A 16507-nucleotide genomic window follows, 5' to 3' on the forward strand; every position below is an offset into this window, starting at 1 on the left:
CAATCTTTAGTCATTTCATGTGGTTGGTGGAAGACAACAACAGACACAGTTCTATAAAATATTGGACTTTTATTCAGGTGTTTATTTTCACACATGCTATATATACAGCATGTAAAATGGGTATTGGACATGTCACCATTTTTCTAAGTAAAAATATTTATTAAGGTGCTATGGACATTACATTTTCATCACACGTCAGTAACAACCCCATGCAATTGCAAAAATGGTGACATGTTCAATACTTATTTTAACTGCTGTATATGAACAGTCAGGACTTTGAATGTAATTAATTTTGTATTGATTGATATAGGTACTGGGTTTTTAATTTTGAGATATTGACATTCCCAGTATTAGCACAACTGATTTTGATTTCATAGCTTTTGTTTACATTTTGGCGCTGCACATATGAGATAGTTTAGGTGTAAAAGGTTTCTGTGTATTGACCTTTGTTGCAAGCAGCTACATGTTTTCCTAGTGCTGACTGGTTCCCCTTGCATAACATTTTAGTTAAAAAATAGATTAAGGGCGATTTACTAATGCCCCATACACATGGGTTGGATATCGGGAGACAACAACCAGTTTAAAAAAAAAAAAAAAAAAAAAAAAAACGACATTCGGCCCATGTGTGTATATGTCTGTCTGTCCGACAGAAGCCGACCATTCAGCCAGCTTCTGACGGACATGCATGCTGGAAAAAAGACAAAAAAAAAACAAAAAAAAACCTGTAGCGTGTACCCGTCTTAGGACTGGTTCACACCTATGCATTTTAATGCATTTTGCAGATTTTCACTAAAGTTTTCCCATGGAACACGTTCTGTAGTGCAAATCTGCAAAAAGCACTAAAATGCATAGGTGTGAATCAGGCTTTAAAGGTGTTGAGACTCCCAATTGTGTGACTATTCGCTTCACTTATCCAATAATGTGCAGATGAAATTTGTGTTCACATGATAGAATATTTACACAATTTACTGTGTGAACATTCTCAAATCCCTTAGTAAATCAGCCTCATTATCTGCAGTCTCTAGAGAGACTGTCCATTTTTGTTTTTGGCCATCTGTGTTTTTACTGGGGAAGTGATGGAAAATCTCTCCAACAGGGACATTGAAAAAATGAAAACCATTTTAGTAAAATGGAGACAAGTTAGAACTTTTGACAATGTGTTACTGCTGCCTGTGCCTTCCTGTCCTGATGACAACTGCTCCCTCATTTCATGTATAGGTGTCACAGCAAGTAAGGAAAAATCTCCACAGCCAATGAAAAATTTCACTCTTCCCCACTAATTCAGAAATAAACAAAACATGTCTGGCTTTAAGTATTTCATCTGTTTCTTGGAAATGCTTGAAATCCATGCTCTGAATTCTTCACAGTGAGACTAATTGTATGAATTTGTATAATTACGAATGTGTGCAATTAAACGTATAATAAGATTTGTAAGTCGAGGGCGTTTTTCAAGGGGTGAAAATCACCAGCAGCAGCAGGTAGATCTCCATCATCAGGTCTTTAGAACTTCCAACAAATGGAGAAAAAGAAAACCTTGAAGCGTAGCTCTTACTGACCTATAAATGTAACCTTTAAGTTAGACACACATATCAATGTGATCATTTGATTCAACTAAAATTAATACATTAAATAGGAATAGTAAACCACAGACCCCTCCATTTAATTGACCTTTTGATTTATTTAACACAGGCGAGTCAATCAGCTGCAGTGGCATTTTATTGATTGTTTCTGATTGAACTAATATCTGCTTATGTGTCAGACAGGAATAGTTTATTTGCAATCGCTCGTACCAAATCAATCACAAATCCAAATACATAGTCACCTGAAAAGTAAAATATCTACTGGGGGGGGGGTTCTAAGACTGAAAATGCCAATCCCTTTGAAAATCCATCTGAACTGTTGGTTTTTGGGCAGCTGACCTGGAACATCAGATATTCTGATTTTCTGGCCTGCATGCTTGTTCAGATCAATGAGTCAGAAGGAAACTGAGCCTGGAGATAACCAGGTAACTAACTAGCATTCTTGGAATGAGGTCAGCACAGGTTTTCTTTGAAATTCAACTCAGGCTCTTGGTTTCGATTTCTTTGTAAAGCTGGAAACCTGTCCCCGCCTTCCCTGCACAGTCACACTTACTGAGCTCCAATCAGAGTGTAGGGGGCAAATTAACGGAACTGCGGCACTTTTCTGGCATAATTTGCACTTGTTAACCTCCCTGGCAGTATGATTCAGTCTGGAATAAGGTGCTGAAAGCGGTACAATTATTTTGCATGGAAATCTGGCGTTTTATTTTGTAGTCCTGTAATTCTTAGGAATAACGCTCTTAAATCTGTTCAAACCAGAGTCTAGCAGACATCCCGGGTATGATAAAGTTTATAATATAATAAAAAATATTCAATAATGTAATCAAATCCTAAAACACTGAAAAAGGGACACTTTCTGGTTGCTATGGACAATCTCCAAATTTCAGGCAGAAAAAAACAGTATTTATAATATAAAAGTGCATGCAGGGCATTGCACAGAGCACTAGGGACAAAGGGGGTGTGTATTTTTTAATACAGCACTGTAATCTGTAAGATTACAGTGCTGTGTGTGTTTTGTGTAGTTTTACTTTTTTGAATTTGCCGCCGTTCTCCGCTCCCGTGCGCCGTAACGTCGCAGGGAACGGAGCTCGGCGGCATTCGGCACTGTGAATCGAGCGCAGGACGGCTGGATCACACAGCGCGGTGGACATCGCTGGATCCAGGGGACAAGGTGAGTAACTCTCCCTATGTCCTCCCCTGCATCGAGTGAAGCGATTCCGAGTCTGGCTCGGGGTTACCGCTCCTGTAATTAAAATCCCAACCCGAGCCAGACTCGGGATTACCGCTAGGGGGGTTAATGTGCTGCACCTAGTTAAAAATAAATCTGCCACAGTTTTGGTTCCGACAGCAACTCATGTGCCAAATTCAGTTAGTTATAATTTACCCCAATTTTTCATTGTGGCGCAATACAATTGAAACAAAAGTACCGACAGCGCGTATCCTACAAAAGTGGAGCTAGTTAAAACCAACTTTTTTTTTTGAGGTACGGAGACAGATTTTGTGAAAGTGTCTCACGTGTTATAAAAGTGGTGCACCGTGCATCAAATTCAAGTACAGTTGCTAGACAGTCTTTATGAATTCCATTGACAGTTTTAGGACAGGAATTAATGAGAAATTTCTTCAATGGCGATAACACCACCTTTTTAGTAGATAGAAGAAGAAGCTTTTTTTTTATTGCTGCCTGTACTTTCTCAGTGATTCCCATTCCTCTAATTTCTTGCATGAGTGTCACAGGAAGATATTCAATCTCTCTGATGGGGGGGGGGGGGGGGGGGGGGGGGGTCACAGACAGTAATAAAAAAAAAAAAAAAACCTGACAAAAACTTAAGTCTTTTCTTCTCTATCCCAAACTTTGGGCCTTAAGATGATGGTCAGGAGTTTAAATGTTCTCTTATAAACCAGAGAATGTGACTTTTACATCATTCCCTGGTGGGGAATCAATCACTTCCTTTTAAATACATGCACCTGGATGGTTCTCCTTCAAAAATTTTTTATTTATAAAGCAGAAAATTTGTCTTTCACAGACTAATTTAAAGATAAATTTCAGGTTTAGAATTTTTGGCATACCTGTGCGGCTGTTGTGGAAGAGGAAAATCACAGCTATGGTATATACATACTTATATGGTGGGAATACATGTCTGCCGGGTACCACCACCAATGGCATTTACAGAATGCCTTGCATTTTTTTTTTTTGTTCAGTGAATGCAAAGCATTCTCTGATTTGGCAAGGTGAAGTGGTGGGGTAGTGACATCAGTCTCAACCATGTCCCTTCAGAGAACACTTACTGTATTGAGAAAAATGCAAGGCATGCTTTGAATGGCATCTGTGCCAAGCAAGTTCTCCCGTGTTCACTATACAGCAGGGCAGCAACTTGGCATGAGACCTGGAAGGCAACGATGTTTACTGTAGTAGCGCTAACTACTACTGTGATTTCAAGCTTCCACAAAGGTCCTACGAATATGCCATATGCATACTTACACTGGTGCAAGCCATACCAATGTAACTATGCAGCTTAAGAAAGTATGCACATAAATACATTGGGAGAAAAGTCAGAAACTTTAGCTCAGATTCATAAAGTGAACATATAAGAACCTTCATTTTAAAAAAGTGACCGTTATTTTCCACTGAGTCAAATAAGATTTGAAAATTAGTCACATGGCTAAAATAACGACGCCTTAACCCTTTGTGAATTGATCTTCATATTTATTCAGTGATTTCAGAGTAGGAGAGCTTTGTATCGGGAGCCTCCCAGGTTTAGCTCAAAACACTAACTCCCTAAAGACGACGCTGAGAGTATCTAAATGGTCCTGTAGCTGTATCTACACTGAATGTTACCACTTCTCATTCTGACATATGGAGTGCCCGTTACTTCATACTTCTTTGTGTATGACATTCCTACTGTGTGTTCTTCATTTCCTCAGTTATAATAAATCCCTCTTCACATTGCTGTGTCCTTGCAGCCCTTCCCACGTCCCTTGACTGACTGAATGGTCTACACACACACACACTACCTACCTTATGTGTCTAAGAATAAGAACTGAAAAGGTTCCTAAAATCACCACTTACATGATACCATCACCTCCCCCATATATACAGTACAGGTCACAGCAACCTCTACAGAGAAGCAGTGTATACAGGGAAATGCGATTCTGTTTATTTTCTCTTACACTCCAACCACATGACAATTGAATCAGAGAAAATTGTGTGTATGCAAGTATAGAATTATTTAACCTGCGGCATAATAATATGTATTGGAAAATAAGCATACAGTTGTGCTCATAAGTTTACATACCCTAGCAGAAGTTATGATTTCTTGGCCATTTTTCAGAGAATATGAATAGCACAAAAACTTTTCTTTCACTCATGGTTAGTGTTTGGCTGAAGCCATTTATTATCAGTCAACCGTGTTTACTCTTTTGAAATCATAATTGCAACAGAAACTACCCAAATGACCCTGATCAAACGTTTACATACCCTGGTGATCGTGGCCTGATAACATGCACAGAAGTTGACACAAAGGAGTTTGAATGGCTATTAAAGGTAACCATCCTCACCTGTGATCTGTTTGCGTGTAATTAGAGTGTGTGTATAAAAGGTTTCTGTACTCCTGACAGACCCCTTTGCATTTTTCATCCAGTGCTGCACTAACGTTTCTGGATTCTGAGTCATGGGGAAAGCAAAAGAATTGTCAAATGATCTGCGGGAAAAGGTAGTTGAACTGTATAAAACAGGAAAGGGATATAGAAAGATATCCAAGGAATTGAGAATGCCAATCAGCAGTGTTCAAACTCTAATTAAGAAGTGGAAAATGAGGGGTTCTGTTGAAACCAAACCACGGTCAGGTAGACCAACTAACTAAAATTTCAGCCACAACTGCCAGGAAAATTGTTCGGGATGCAAAGAAAAACTCACAAATAACTTCAGGTGATATACAGGACTCTCTGAAAACATGTGGTGTGGCTGTTTCAAGATGGAAAATAAGGAGGCACTTGAAGAAAGATGGGCTACATGGTCGAGTTGCCAGAAGAAAGTCATTACTACGCAAATGCTTCAAAGTATTTGTCTTACAATACGCCAAACAGCACAGAGACAAGCCCCAAACCTTCTGGCACAAAGTCATTTGGAGTCATGAGACCAAAGTTGAGCTTTTTGGCCACAACCATAAACGTTTCATACGGAGAGGAGTCAACAAGGCCTATTGACATTGAAAGGTCCACCATTCCTACTGTGAAACACAGAGGTGGATCACTGTTGTTTTGGGTATGTGTGAGCTACAAAGGCACAGGAAATTTGGTCAAAATAGATGGCAAGATGAATGCAGTATGTTATCAAAAAATACCAGAGGAACATTTGCATTCATCAGCCAGGAAGCTGCGCATGGGACGTACTTGGACATCCCAACATGACAATGATCCAAAACACAAAGCCAAGTCGACCTGTAATTGGCTACAGCAGAGTAAAGTGAAGGTTCTGGAGTGGCCATCTCATCTCCTGACCTCAATATCATTGAGCCACTCTGCAGAGATCTCAAACATGCAGTTCATGCAAGACAGGCCAAGAATTTACAGGAACGGGAGGCTTTCTGCCAAGAGGAATGGGCAGCTTTACCATCTGAGAAGATAAAGAGCCTCATCCACAAATACAACAAAAGACTTCAAGCTGTCATTGATGTTAAAGGGAGCAATACACGGTAGTAAACACAGTTGTTTGATAATAAATGGCTTCAGCCAAACGCTAACCATAAGTGAAAGTTTGTGTTATCATTCATATTCTCTGAAAAATGGCCAATAAATCATAAATTCTGCAGGGCATGTAAACTTATGAGCACATGTCTAAATGAAATAGATCAGCACATCTATGAATTTTTAATTATTTGAGGTGCAAAGGTGACTTTACATTTTAAAGTGGAACTCCAGACAAACACGTAGAAACACATTTGAAATGAATTGCTGTTTTGTAGGTTAAAGGATTTGTGATTCTGTTCAACCAGAGCTGTGCAATAAGCTACCCGTGTCATCTGCCTGCTCATTGGACGGTGAGTCAGTATATATTCCCAGTGCTGTTTCATTGTCCAATGGCAAGCAGGATGGTACAGGAATCTAACATAAAACAGTAAATAGTTGTCATTTTCTTTGTTATTCAAACTACTCTAGTCTGTGATTTACAACACTGATTCGGCGCAAAGCAACAGGTTTGCTTCGGCCACTTGCCTACTGGGAAAATTTTAAAAATGTTCACACATATTAAATGAACCCCCCCACTTATGAAAGCAGAGACCCAGGTTAGTTGCAATTTTTTTGTCGTGTGATCAAGCGGATATTTTCAGGAACAATACACTAAAATAAATCTTAGTGCAAACATACACAATATTATACTCACTTTTTAGGTAAAATATAAAAAGATGGGGCTGCATCGAATAAATAAATAATGCTAAAACATGTCATCCCTTAAAATTTTGCATGCCTATGAAACTGTAGAAAACAATGGTACCCAAAATTCTGTATAGGCAAAGCTTTAAAAGCTGTAAAATTGAATTTATGGCCATAGAATCATTGCTCTCTCTCTGATTTGTGTGACAATAACTCACATGTGTTGCGCAATTGATGTTTACATATATATATATATTTTTTTATACTACTTGTATTTTTTTTTTACTTTATTGTTATCACAAGATGCTAAAAAGCCCAACTATGTGATAGCATTGGGCAGGTGACAGGGCCATGAAGAGATCTATTAGACCCCAAATGTATCCATGTCCTCCAATGCAGCCTAATCAAACACAGACCATGTTTGATTAACTGCATCATTGGCTACACTAGCCAAGAAATGAAAGCTGTGACTGCAGAAGTGATGTAATACAAGTTGCTTCTGTGGTCACATGGAGGATTGGGGACAGCCCCATAAAAGTGATTGAGCCACCTGGATTACATTTATCTGAAAGCCCTTCACAAACTGTTAAAGTCAGTACCCCCCTCCCTCTGCACAGCAGCACACCACACATCTTGCTAGCCAGAGCTTACACTCTGCAATCCAACCACCAGCCCCATCACATGCTCCTGGCCTGAATAGATTGGCGGGGGTAGCAAAGGAAAGCTTAGTAGAAATGGATGGGGAAAGACCATAAAGCAGCATGAACTAGGAATGAGCCAGGAGTGTACAATGTGCATGTTTACAGGCAGGGTACACAAATACTATTATCGATTTTTTTTTTCTTATGGGCTTAGTTCCACTTTAAAGTGAAGCAGTGCTTTGTCCTACATGGACACATATTTACTAAGTGAACAACAAATACATTGTGGTAAGTCCAAAAGCTCATAGAGATGTATTTGAGCTTGGGATTGAGTGGCTACCTAAAAATAAAGCTGCAAGTGTAGAAATGAACCAACACCATTACTAACGCGTTTGTAAAGGTGCAGGCTCTAAGGACTGTCACCCTGACCCTCACTGCCCCAAAACAAGCATGCGGCCAGTGAATTCTGAAATGCCTCTCCCTGTCCTGCTGGGTAGTGGAGCTATAACTGAAATGACATCCCCAAAACCTGCACCTTTATTTACATATTAGTAATGACAGATTTCATATTTCTGTCTTCACATATTCTGGCTTCCTGAAGCGCTGCTGATATATAGTAACAGTAATATAAAGTGTTTAGCGAGTGGCGTATTGATTACAGAAGCTGCACTGTAAATAAAACAAATGCATTGAAGAAAAGTGCAGATTTTACAGATTAAACCTCCAGTTATGAATGTGCTTATTGACTTACACATTTTAATAATAGATGACAGTTTTTCTTTTTAAATCCATACAGTCTAGTAGAAACGGTAAAGTGTTTCAAGTGTAGTACACGTTATAAAAAATATTTCCCTTCTGTGGAAAGTCATCTTTGGTTAAATATGCCTAGGCCAATGCACTGCATTGTACTAAATACTCCACATAAATTAATAATTTACAAGTACCTGAGCACACACATAAAGCATAGCACCAAGGGCAACAGCTCAGTCCTTTCAGAATACAGTTTAAGAATATAATAAAGTTCTGATGACTTGGTAAACAGAATCCATCTTGTATTAGAACGTAGTGCAAACTTCAGCCTCATCCGTCCCCTCACTGGAAGTGGCTGGCTCTGAATGTTGGCCTCTGGGGTGGGAGTTTTGGTGCAGCCCTGAAACAGATAAAACAGGTCACTTATTCTCTGATTTCTAGACTCCATTTTCTTTTCCCTGTACAAGGAATTGCACAGAATCCTATTGCCTTATGGTGCCCATAGTGAGCCCTCGGGTGTGCAAACCCTCATTGACACAAGCAGTACTTTTGTTGGGTGTTTTAAATGTAATTTTAAACTTACCTTGCCCTTTCTAGAACATGTACCAGCATTCTTTTAACATGTTTCTGTAGCAAGAAAAAGCTTTTGTCATCCCCCTGAGACATCATTGCCAGCTGAGTTTCTATTTACATATGCTCTGTAGCCCTGATCTGCACTCTGAGTAAACATGGAGACACTTTATGAACTGTAGGTACTTGCCGGTATCCTGGGGCACGCCTATGCACAGTGACTAGGTCCTATGTTCACCAGCTCTGGCTTGTCCTCTTCCACCTATGGTGCTTTACCACTGGCCCATAGCAGTGCTAAGGCAGCCTCACAAAGCACAGGAGACTGAAGGTATGCTAAAGCTAGAATCTATACAAGCTGGTAGTTGTTTTCAAGGCAGAGAATCCCAGCATTAGGGGCTCCTGTGATGTTTCACAACAAATAAAGAGTTGACAGGAAGGTACCTGAAGGTCATCATTGCTTACTGTAAATGCAGACTATGCACGGGTTTCCTTTTAGGCACCTTTTGCCTTCATTGGACAGTGTTGGGCCACCCTTCTCTATTTATGGCCATGTACAAGCATCTTTTATTTAATTACATTTTTGGAAAAGACAAATCTTTAACTTGTACTGGAAAGCATATCTAATCATAGACATTTTAATAAAGCTGTGACAATGTGATTTTTATTATTGGATAAACAACCTCCGCAATGTGAAGGCTCCACACAATGCAATAAACCCAACAGCCCGGGGAAGCTTGTAATACAATGGATGTGCAGTAGTACAATGTGTTATTGTCTCCCCTGTTGTGTAGATAAAGTAGATAATACATCCTGGCATTGAGAAGGACATTAATGAAACAACTTGGGGTAATCTGTGACCAGGAGCAAAGCACCACCTGTCCTCTTATCTAATAGTGACTAATTATCATTGTGCTCTTATTACTGGAACTTCCATCATTCAGCTGGTGATAGTGCCTCATAGAACAAAGAGAAAACAGCACTGGGATACAAATAATAATTATGGTTCTGCTGCTTCTGTGCACACTTTCTGGCACTGATTCAATAAAGGTTCACGCACCCTTGGCACTTGCTGACAGTTGTGATATTGTAAGGCAGAGCAGTGAAGTTACCACCATCATGACCATGCACCTTTTTTATTATATATGATAGAAGATCTTACTTCCCATAGATTGCCTAAAGTTACAAATTAGATCCTCCTTTTCAAACAGTTTTGTTGAAAAAGGGTGACCAAAACCAGCTGGATTACACCAGCTCCTTGTGCCCTAGGGGGAGATAACAAATGATTCTCTTATATGGTACAATAACAGGCTCAATTCACAAAGCTTTACACAAAGATAAGAATCTTCCAACCATGCGATTGTCATTTTTAAATCTCATTGAACTCGGTAAAGAAAATAAGTATTTTGTGAACATAAAGATCCTTGTGTCTTATCGTTGAGAATGGAGTCTAATACTTACTAAACCTGACCTATAACTGAACATAACAAATGCACTCTAAAATCTTTGTAACTGAGTTGACTTTTATCGCATAAACATTCAATGTGCAGTAGTTTACAACAACCAATTTAGAAGCCACTGATTACTGGCCTGGTGTTGGCATTGGTTTCCAACAACCTGCACAGTGAAAGCTGATTACTTCTTATGGGTTTTTACTGTAGTTAGTGATTAGACTAATTTAGGGACCACTATCCCCAAAAAACACTTGTATTGTATGTGTGTGTATGCATAGCTATGTAATATCTTACATACATACTTTTATTGTGCAATAATTTTTAATTAAACATAATGTAAGTACCGTATTTATCGGCGTATAGCACGCACATAAATTTTAAGAGGGAAGTTTCAGGGAAAAAAATTAAATTTTAAATAAGGAACTTTTAAGGAAAATAAGGGTCAGGGCCCATCTGCAGCCTCATCAGTCCACATCAATGCAACCTCACCATTGCCATCAATGCAGCAGCTTCGCCATTGCCATTAATGCAGCAGCCTCACCATTGCCATCAGTGCAGCCTGATCGATGCCAATCTGCAGCCATTTAGTGAGAATCTCCTATGATAGACAGCACACTGGTCCAGTGGTGGCCTAGGAGATGGGACTTCCTATTACAGAGGCCGCCAAGTAAACAGGAAATTCTCACTGTATGTAATCTGATGGCGCTTGTCCTGCCTCCTTCCCCGTTCACTCCGAGGGAGCTAAAATTGAAGTATCGGCGTATAACACGCACACGCTATTTGCACCCGGTGAAAAAGTGAGTGTTATATGCCAATAAATACAGTATATCAAGCAAAAAAGGGGTACAGTGCCATTATTGCATCCAATCCCAAATAAATTGGTACACTACAAGGGGGCCTGTGAGTTTCTAAGTTAGGAGCAAGCTTCAAAAGTCCATCAGCCTATGGTGAAAACATGAAGGCATAAACTGAGGAACCCATGGATTCCAGACCTGGTGTAATTTAGACATTGCATTGCATCCATTTAGCTCGCTGTTAGTTTTTCATTAATAAGGGGCAAGTAGATACTATTTTTCACTGCTGTTAATGAAAGCAAGTCAGATGGCCAAGTTTGACTTATAGATTGTGTGGTAGCCATAAGGATGTGGGTCATTAATTTGACTTTGCACTTAGTAAATCTGTCTGTTTTTAAATTAAGTAGGGCCTCAGCAGGCAGCATAGGGGCTGGGGTAGGTTTTTTTTTTCATTCTACTTGCCTGTAAAATCCTTTTGTTTGAGTACATCATGGGACACAGAGTTAGGCTAATATTCATTACCTACTGGTTATATGCCATCTCTAGGTGAATGGACGCTGGTAGGCAAAGTCTTAGACAGGAAGTGATCCCCTCTATAACCCCTCCCATACAGGAAGTACATCAGTTTTGTAGCAAGCACTGAATCCTCAAAAAAGATAGGTGGGATCTGTGTCCCATGATTTACTTCCCCGCATCTATTAGCTTTTGTTGCACCACCCCCTCCCTTTAGACTGTTAGCTCTACGAGCAGGGCCACCCCCCTATACTGTAAAGCGCTGCGTAAACTGTTGATACTATATAAATCTTGAATAATAATGGTGAATGATAAAGGCCTTTGGAAGTATACTGACAGGGCTGAAATCTGACCTGTGATTGTACTCAAAGCCAATCTGATTTCCACAGCTAATTATAGAAAAAAGAGAATTCTCCCAATCACGCATTTCTGAGGATGCCATTTTCTGGCTTCACACCAAGCAATATAAGTCTTCCAGACCTTATGATAGATCTTCCTAGTGACAGCTTTTATAGTATTCACTAGGGTAGACACCACTGGTCCCAAGATGCCACTGTCCTTCAACACCCTGGCTTCAATAGCCATGCCGTCAAATTTAGAGACTGTAAATTTGTAAATTGGGGTGGAATATAGGACCTTGAGACAGTAGATTGGGGCGGCGTGGGAGCATCCAATGCCCATCTATTGCCAATCTCACAATCTCCGGGAACTGGGGTCTACTGGGCTAGGGTGGTGCCACCAGAATGACTGGAACCCCCTCTCTCTGAATCCTGCGCAGCAAATGTGGAAGGAAATGGACCGGGGGGGAGCATAAACCAGGAAGTACTGGCTCCATGGAACTACCAGATCCCTTGTTTGGGACACAAACTGCTGTAGCTTGTTGATGAACCTGGATGCCAATAGGTCGACCTCTGCCCATTCCTAACGCTGGCAAATTTCCTGGAACACCCCTGGGTGTAGGGACCATTCCCCCGGGCAGATCTACTGATGGCTGAGATCTGCCTTCCAGTTCTCTACTCCCGGGATATGGACTTCCGATAGAATCACATGTCCCTCCGCCTTGGCTAGTATGTGGTTCACCTCCTTCAGAGCTGAACGACTCCTGGTACCGCCTTGGTGGTTTATATAGGGCACTGCAGTGGTATTGTCGGACTGAACCCTGAAGCTCCACCGTCCAGGACCGTAGGGCAACATGTACTGCCCATAACTCCTGTATGTTGATGGGCAGGATCTGTTCTGTCCTTGACCATTTCCTCTCAGCCGTGAGCCCCTCTAGGGTCGCTCTCCAGCCTGAGAGACTGGCATCTGTTGTTAGTACTCTCCAAGCTACCGGGGGTGGAAGGATCTTCCCTTTTGCAGGTTCTGATCCTGCAAGCACCAGTTTAGGCTTAAAAAAATTTAAAAATGGAGAAACCCCCTAGATGTAGGACTACCATATTCACATACGTAGGAAAATATGTAAAAAAAAAATTTATTATACAAAGAAATACATAGTTACAATATCACAGAAACATATAAATAATCAAGGATGCCTAACAATACACAAAAAATCATGGATAGGTGTAATGGAGTAACCCAAACCCAACGAAGTTTCAGAGATGAGTCGTATTCTCCTTCATGAGGGTTTTTTTCAGGTAACACCATATATCCTAATCACAAGATAGATACATTTTAGCATCCAAAACTATTTTAAAATAAATGCAGAAGAGACATCCTGACGCAGGGGCCAATCCGAATCTCGTCCAACCAGATATTCTTTAAAGAGTATATAGATGGTAAATCTTGGGCTTGGAGACGGACGCTGATTTTGGCATACATGGCGGGGCCATGACTTGAACCCAGTCTGTGCAGTGGGTACAACTTCTTCGGACCCCGGGGCCCTTGATGCATCCCTCTCCTGTTAGTGGCCTGTAAGCGAAATCACTGTTTGACTAAGATTCTCCAGCCTTTTCTGGGCCCCAGTGCACATGGAGGCCACCTGTTGGTCCAATATTGTGGACTGCAGTGTGGCTGATAGGATAGGTGATTTAGTGAGGGAATGCAATATTATTCCCTTGCCTTCTCCAATTTCACTTTTTTTGTTTTACCATCTATATACTCTTTAAAGAATATCTGGTTGGACGGGATTCGGATTGGCCCCTGCATCAGGATGTCTCTTCTGCATTTATTTTAAAATTGTTTTGGATGCTAAAATGTACCTAGTGATTAGGATATATGGTGTTTCCCCCTATATTAGTAACCTACCCTTACCTTAGTGTATTCACTCTACGGAAGATGGTCTCTGGTCACCAGAGTCCCCTCGCCCACATCAGAGATCCTGGCTTTCCCCTTTATATCAGTCTGCAGGATTCCCCCTTACAGTGCAAGGGGGAACTCAATCTGCAGACCCTGATGTAATTGGGAACTCTGATGTAAAGGGAACACAGTGGACTCTGATATAAGGTGGTCTTTAGTCACCAGAGGCCCCCCTCTTCATCAGCGTTCCACCTTAGATCATGATTTTCGGTGTTCCCCTTTACATAAGAGTTTTGTTTCACTGCACACTCTGATGTAAGGGGGAACTCTGTGCTGGCTGGATTCTAGTAACCTGACCTTTATGTCAATGCAGAAATATGTTTTTTTACTTTTGTTTAACTTAAAACACATTGCTAATAGCACTACATATATGTTTATAGTTTAAATATTGATATTTGCACTGTGTAGCACTGAAAACTGCAATCTTAGGGACTTTTTTGCAGTGCCAGTAAAAAAATGTAGCTGCCAGTAAATTGCATGATTATTTGCCAGCAAAAAACTGGTGCAGTTTATAAATTGTGGTGTCTTCCCAGTAAATTTTGCTTCGGAGGGTTGGCAGCTCTGGTAGAGAGGTCTTCCCTCCAGAAAACTTTTGAATAGATTTGTTTAAATCATCAAACGTTCCCCATGAAAGGGGAAACCTGCCAATAACTTCTTACAAGGAAGCTCTGCAGACCAGTTCTTAAGCCACAAAAGTCTACGCATATATACAGACAAGACAGCCAAAGGAGAAACCTGCTGTATTGAATCCTGTAAGGCACCAACAGCAAAACACAGTGCTCAAGGAATATCTCTTTTTTTCAGCAAGATCATCCTCCTGGTTAGGCCTGTCAGGCCGTCTGACCTGATCCTTTATGGGCTGGCAGATACCAATTGCTGCAACAGCTGGCTGAATAGCTGAACTTGCTGAAATTGCTGTCAACAGGGTCTTTCAAGTCCTGTGCATTATCCGCCGGACAACTTCTTGGCACCCTGCGGGATGGAGGCAATCTTGCCAGCAATCCTGTGCTCTAACCCAGCTAGGGCTGAGGACAGTTCATCCCTGGTAATAAAGGGTGAAGCAGCAGCGTTGACTGTAGGCGCCATACCAGATGGGCGCAGCAGCTCAGACTGCCTGGAAGCCTCTGGTCTTTCAGGAGATACAACACTAGGGGGTACAACTAGGTTCATCAGGCGCTACTGACAACATAGGTGTTCCGTTCCCTGTAGCGTTAGTCCGGCTCCTCTTTTTTTTAAAGACATTTACAAGCCACAAAAAGGGAGATTTTTAATAGGGCTCACCCAGCCCCTATGCAACAATCCTAATAAGCACCTTAGCCTGCCATGCAACACCTGGTGACTCACGTGACCCAGGTAAGGAGAAATGAACCGCTGCAACGCCTGGCTCAGAGTCTGCTCTGTGTCCCACAGCTGCCTTCTGGAAGCACCGCATCCTTGGCATACACAGCTTAAATAAGCTGGTTCTCGCATGTGTGTGGCTTGGGAATACGGGCGTGGCTGTATTCGCATATGATGAAAATTTCCGTGTGCCCAGATTTAGCTACGGCGCATGCGCGGCTCTGAGTGCGCACAACGCCTATGACCAGGCCGCATGCACCATGACCGCCAAACTGCTGATCATAGTAGGATTGACTTTTGCAAATGCATGTGCGCCATGGCAAACCAATAGACAAAATGGTGCATCATTCAGGTAAAAAACAGCCAGACACAAGCAAAAAAGGTACACTTTACAAACACCCACAGCTAGCCCAAAACTCCCCCGTATGGTCACCTCACACAGGTGTCCAGCCTCTAGCTAGCTTTACTGATTGTTACAATCACTGGGACATGACACAATAAGTAAACAAGGGGGTTTCACTTACCTGTCCAGGTGCAGGGCAGCTTAGAACCTAAGATCCCAATCTTCACCCATCACAGCGGGTTCCTATCACTTGAGGACCGGGTACCCTTTTTATGTTTAGGGTCCACTCCCTTGGACCTGTGCAGCACCCTGCAGGAATGCGCAGTGTCGAGCGCCCGGAGGTCGCATTACAGGCAAAACCTTGCAGGATCTTGATTCTTCTTTGTGAGGCTTGGGTACTATTTAGCTAAACATATAGAGCCTGTGTCAAATGGATCTGATCAGTCAATCCTTTGATTCATTTAAGAACCATTTGTGGGACTAGACACCCTGGAGCACAGAGAGCTCAAACAAACATGCCCATCGACCTTGCAGACCCTGGTAAGAAAAAAAGCTGATGTACTTCCTGTATGGAAGGGGTTATATAGGGGAATCCCTTCATGTCTAAGACTTTGTCTACCAGTGTCCATTCACCTAGAGATGGTATATAACCAGTAGGTAATGAATTTTAGCCTAAAGCCCCATACAACACTATCAGATTTTCTGCTGATTTTTGTCTTCAGATTTACTCAAACCATGTAGTGCAATGAGGTTTGACCTCATATTATATGGTTTTGGTAAATCTGAAGGAAAAAATCTGCAGAAAATCTGATGTGTATGGGGCTTAACTCTGTGTCCCATGATGTATGGAATTAACATATTG

At 41.3% G+C, this 16507-nt stretch overlaps 1 protein-coding gene across 1 annotated transcript in view; it reads right to left on the reverse strand.

The window, feature by feature from the left end:
• Window positions 1-4263: 4263 nt before the first annotated feature.
• Window positions 4264-16507, reverse strand: part of ADAM12 (ADAM metallopeptidase domain 12) — a 1000652-nt gene continuing 988408 nt past the window's right edge. The window contains 1 exon segment of the mRNA XM_077455498.1: window positions 4264-8741. Coding sequence (XP_077311624.1) covers window positions 8684-8741 — 58 coding nt within the window. The 3' untranslated portion in view covers window positions 4264-8683.

Source organism: Lithobates pipiens, unplaced genomic scaffold, assembly GCF_037356315.1.
Source record: "Lithobates pipiens isolate NorthernLeopardFrog02 unplaced genomic scaffold, aLitPip1_a1.2 Scaffold_25, whole genome shotgun sequence".
Taxonomy (NCBI): domain Eukaryota; kingdom Metazoa; phylum Chordata; class Amphibia; order Anura; family Ranidae; genus Lithobates; species Lithobates pipiens.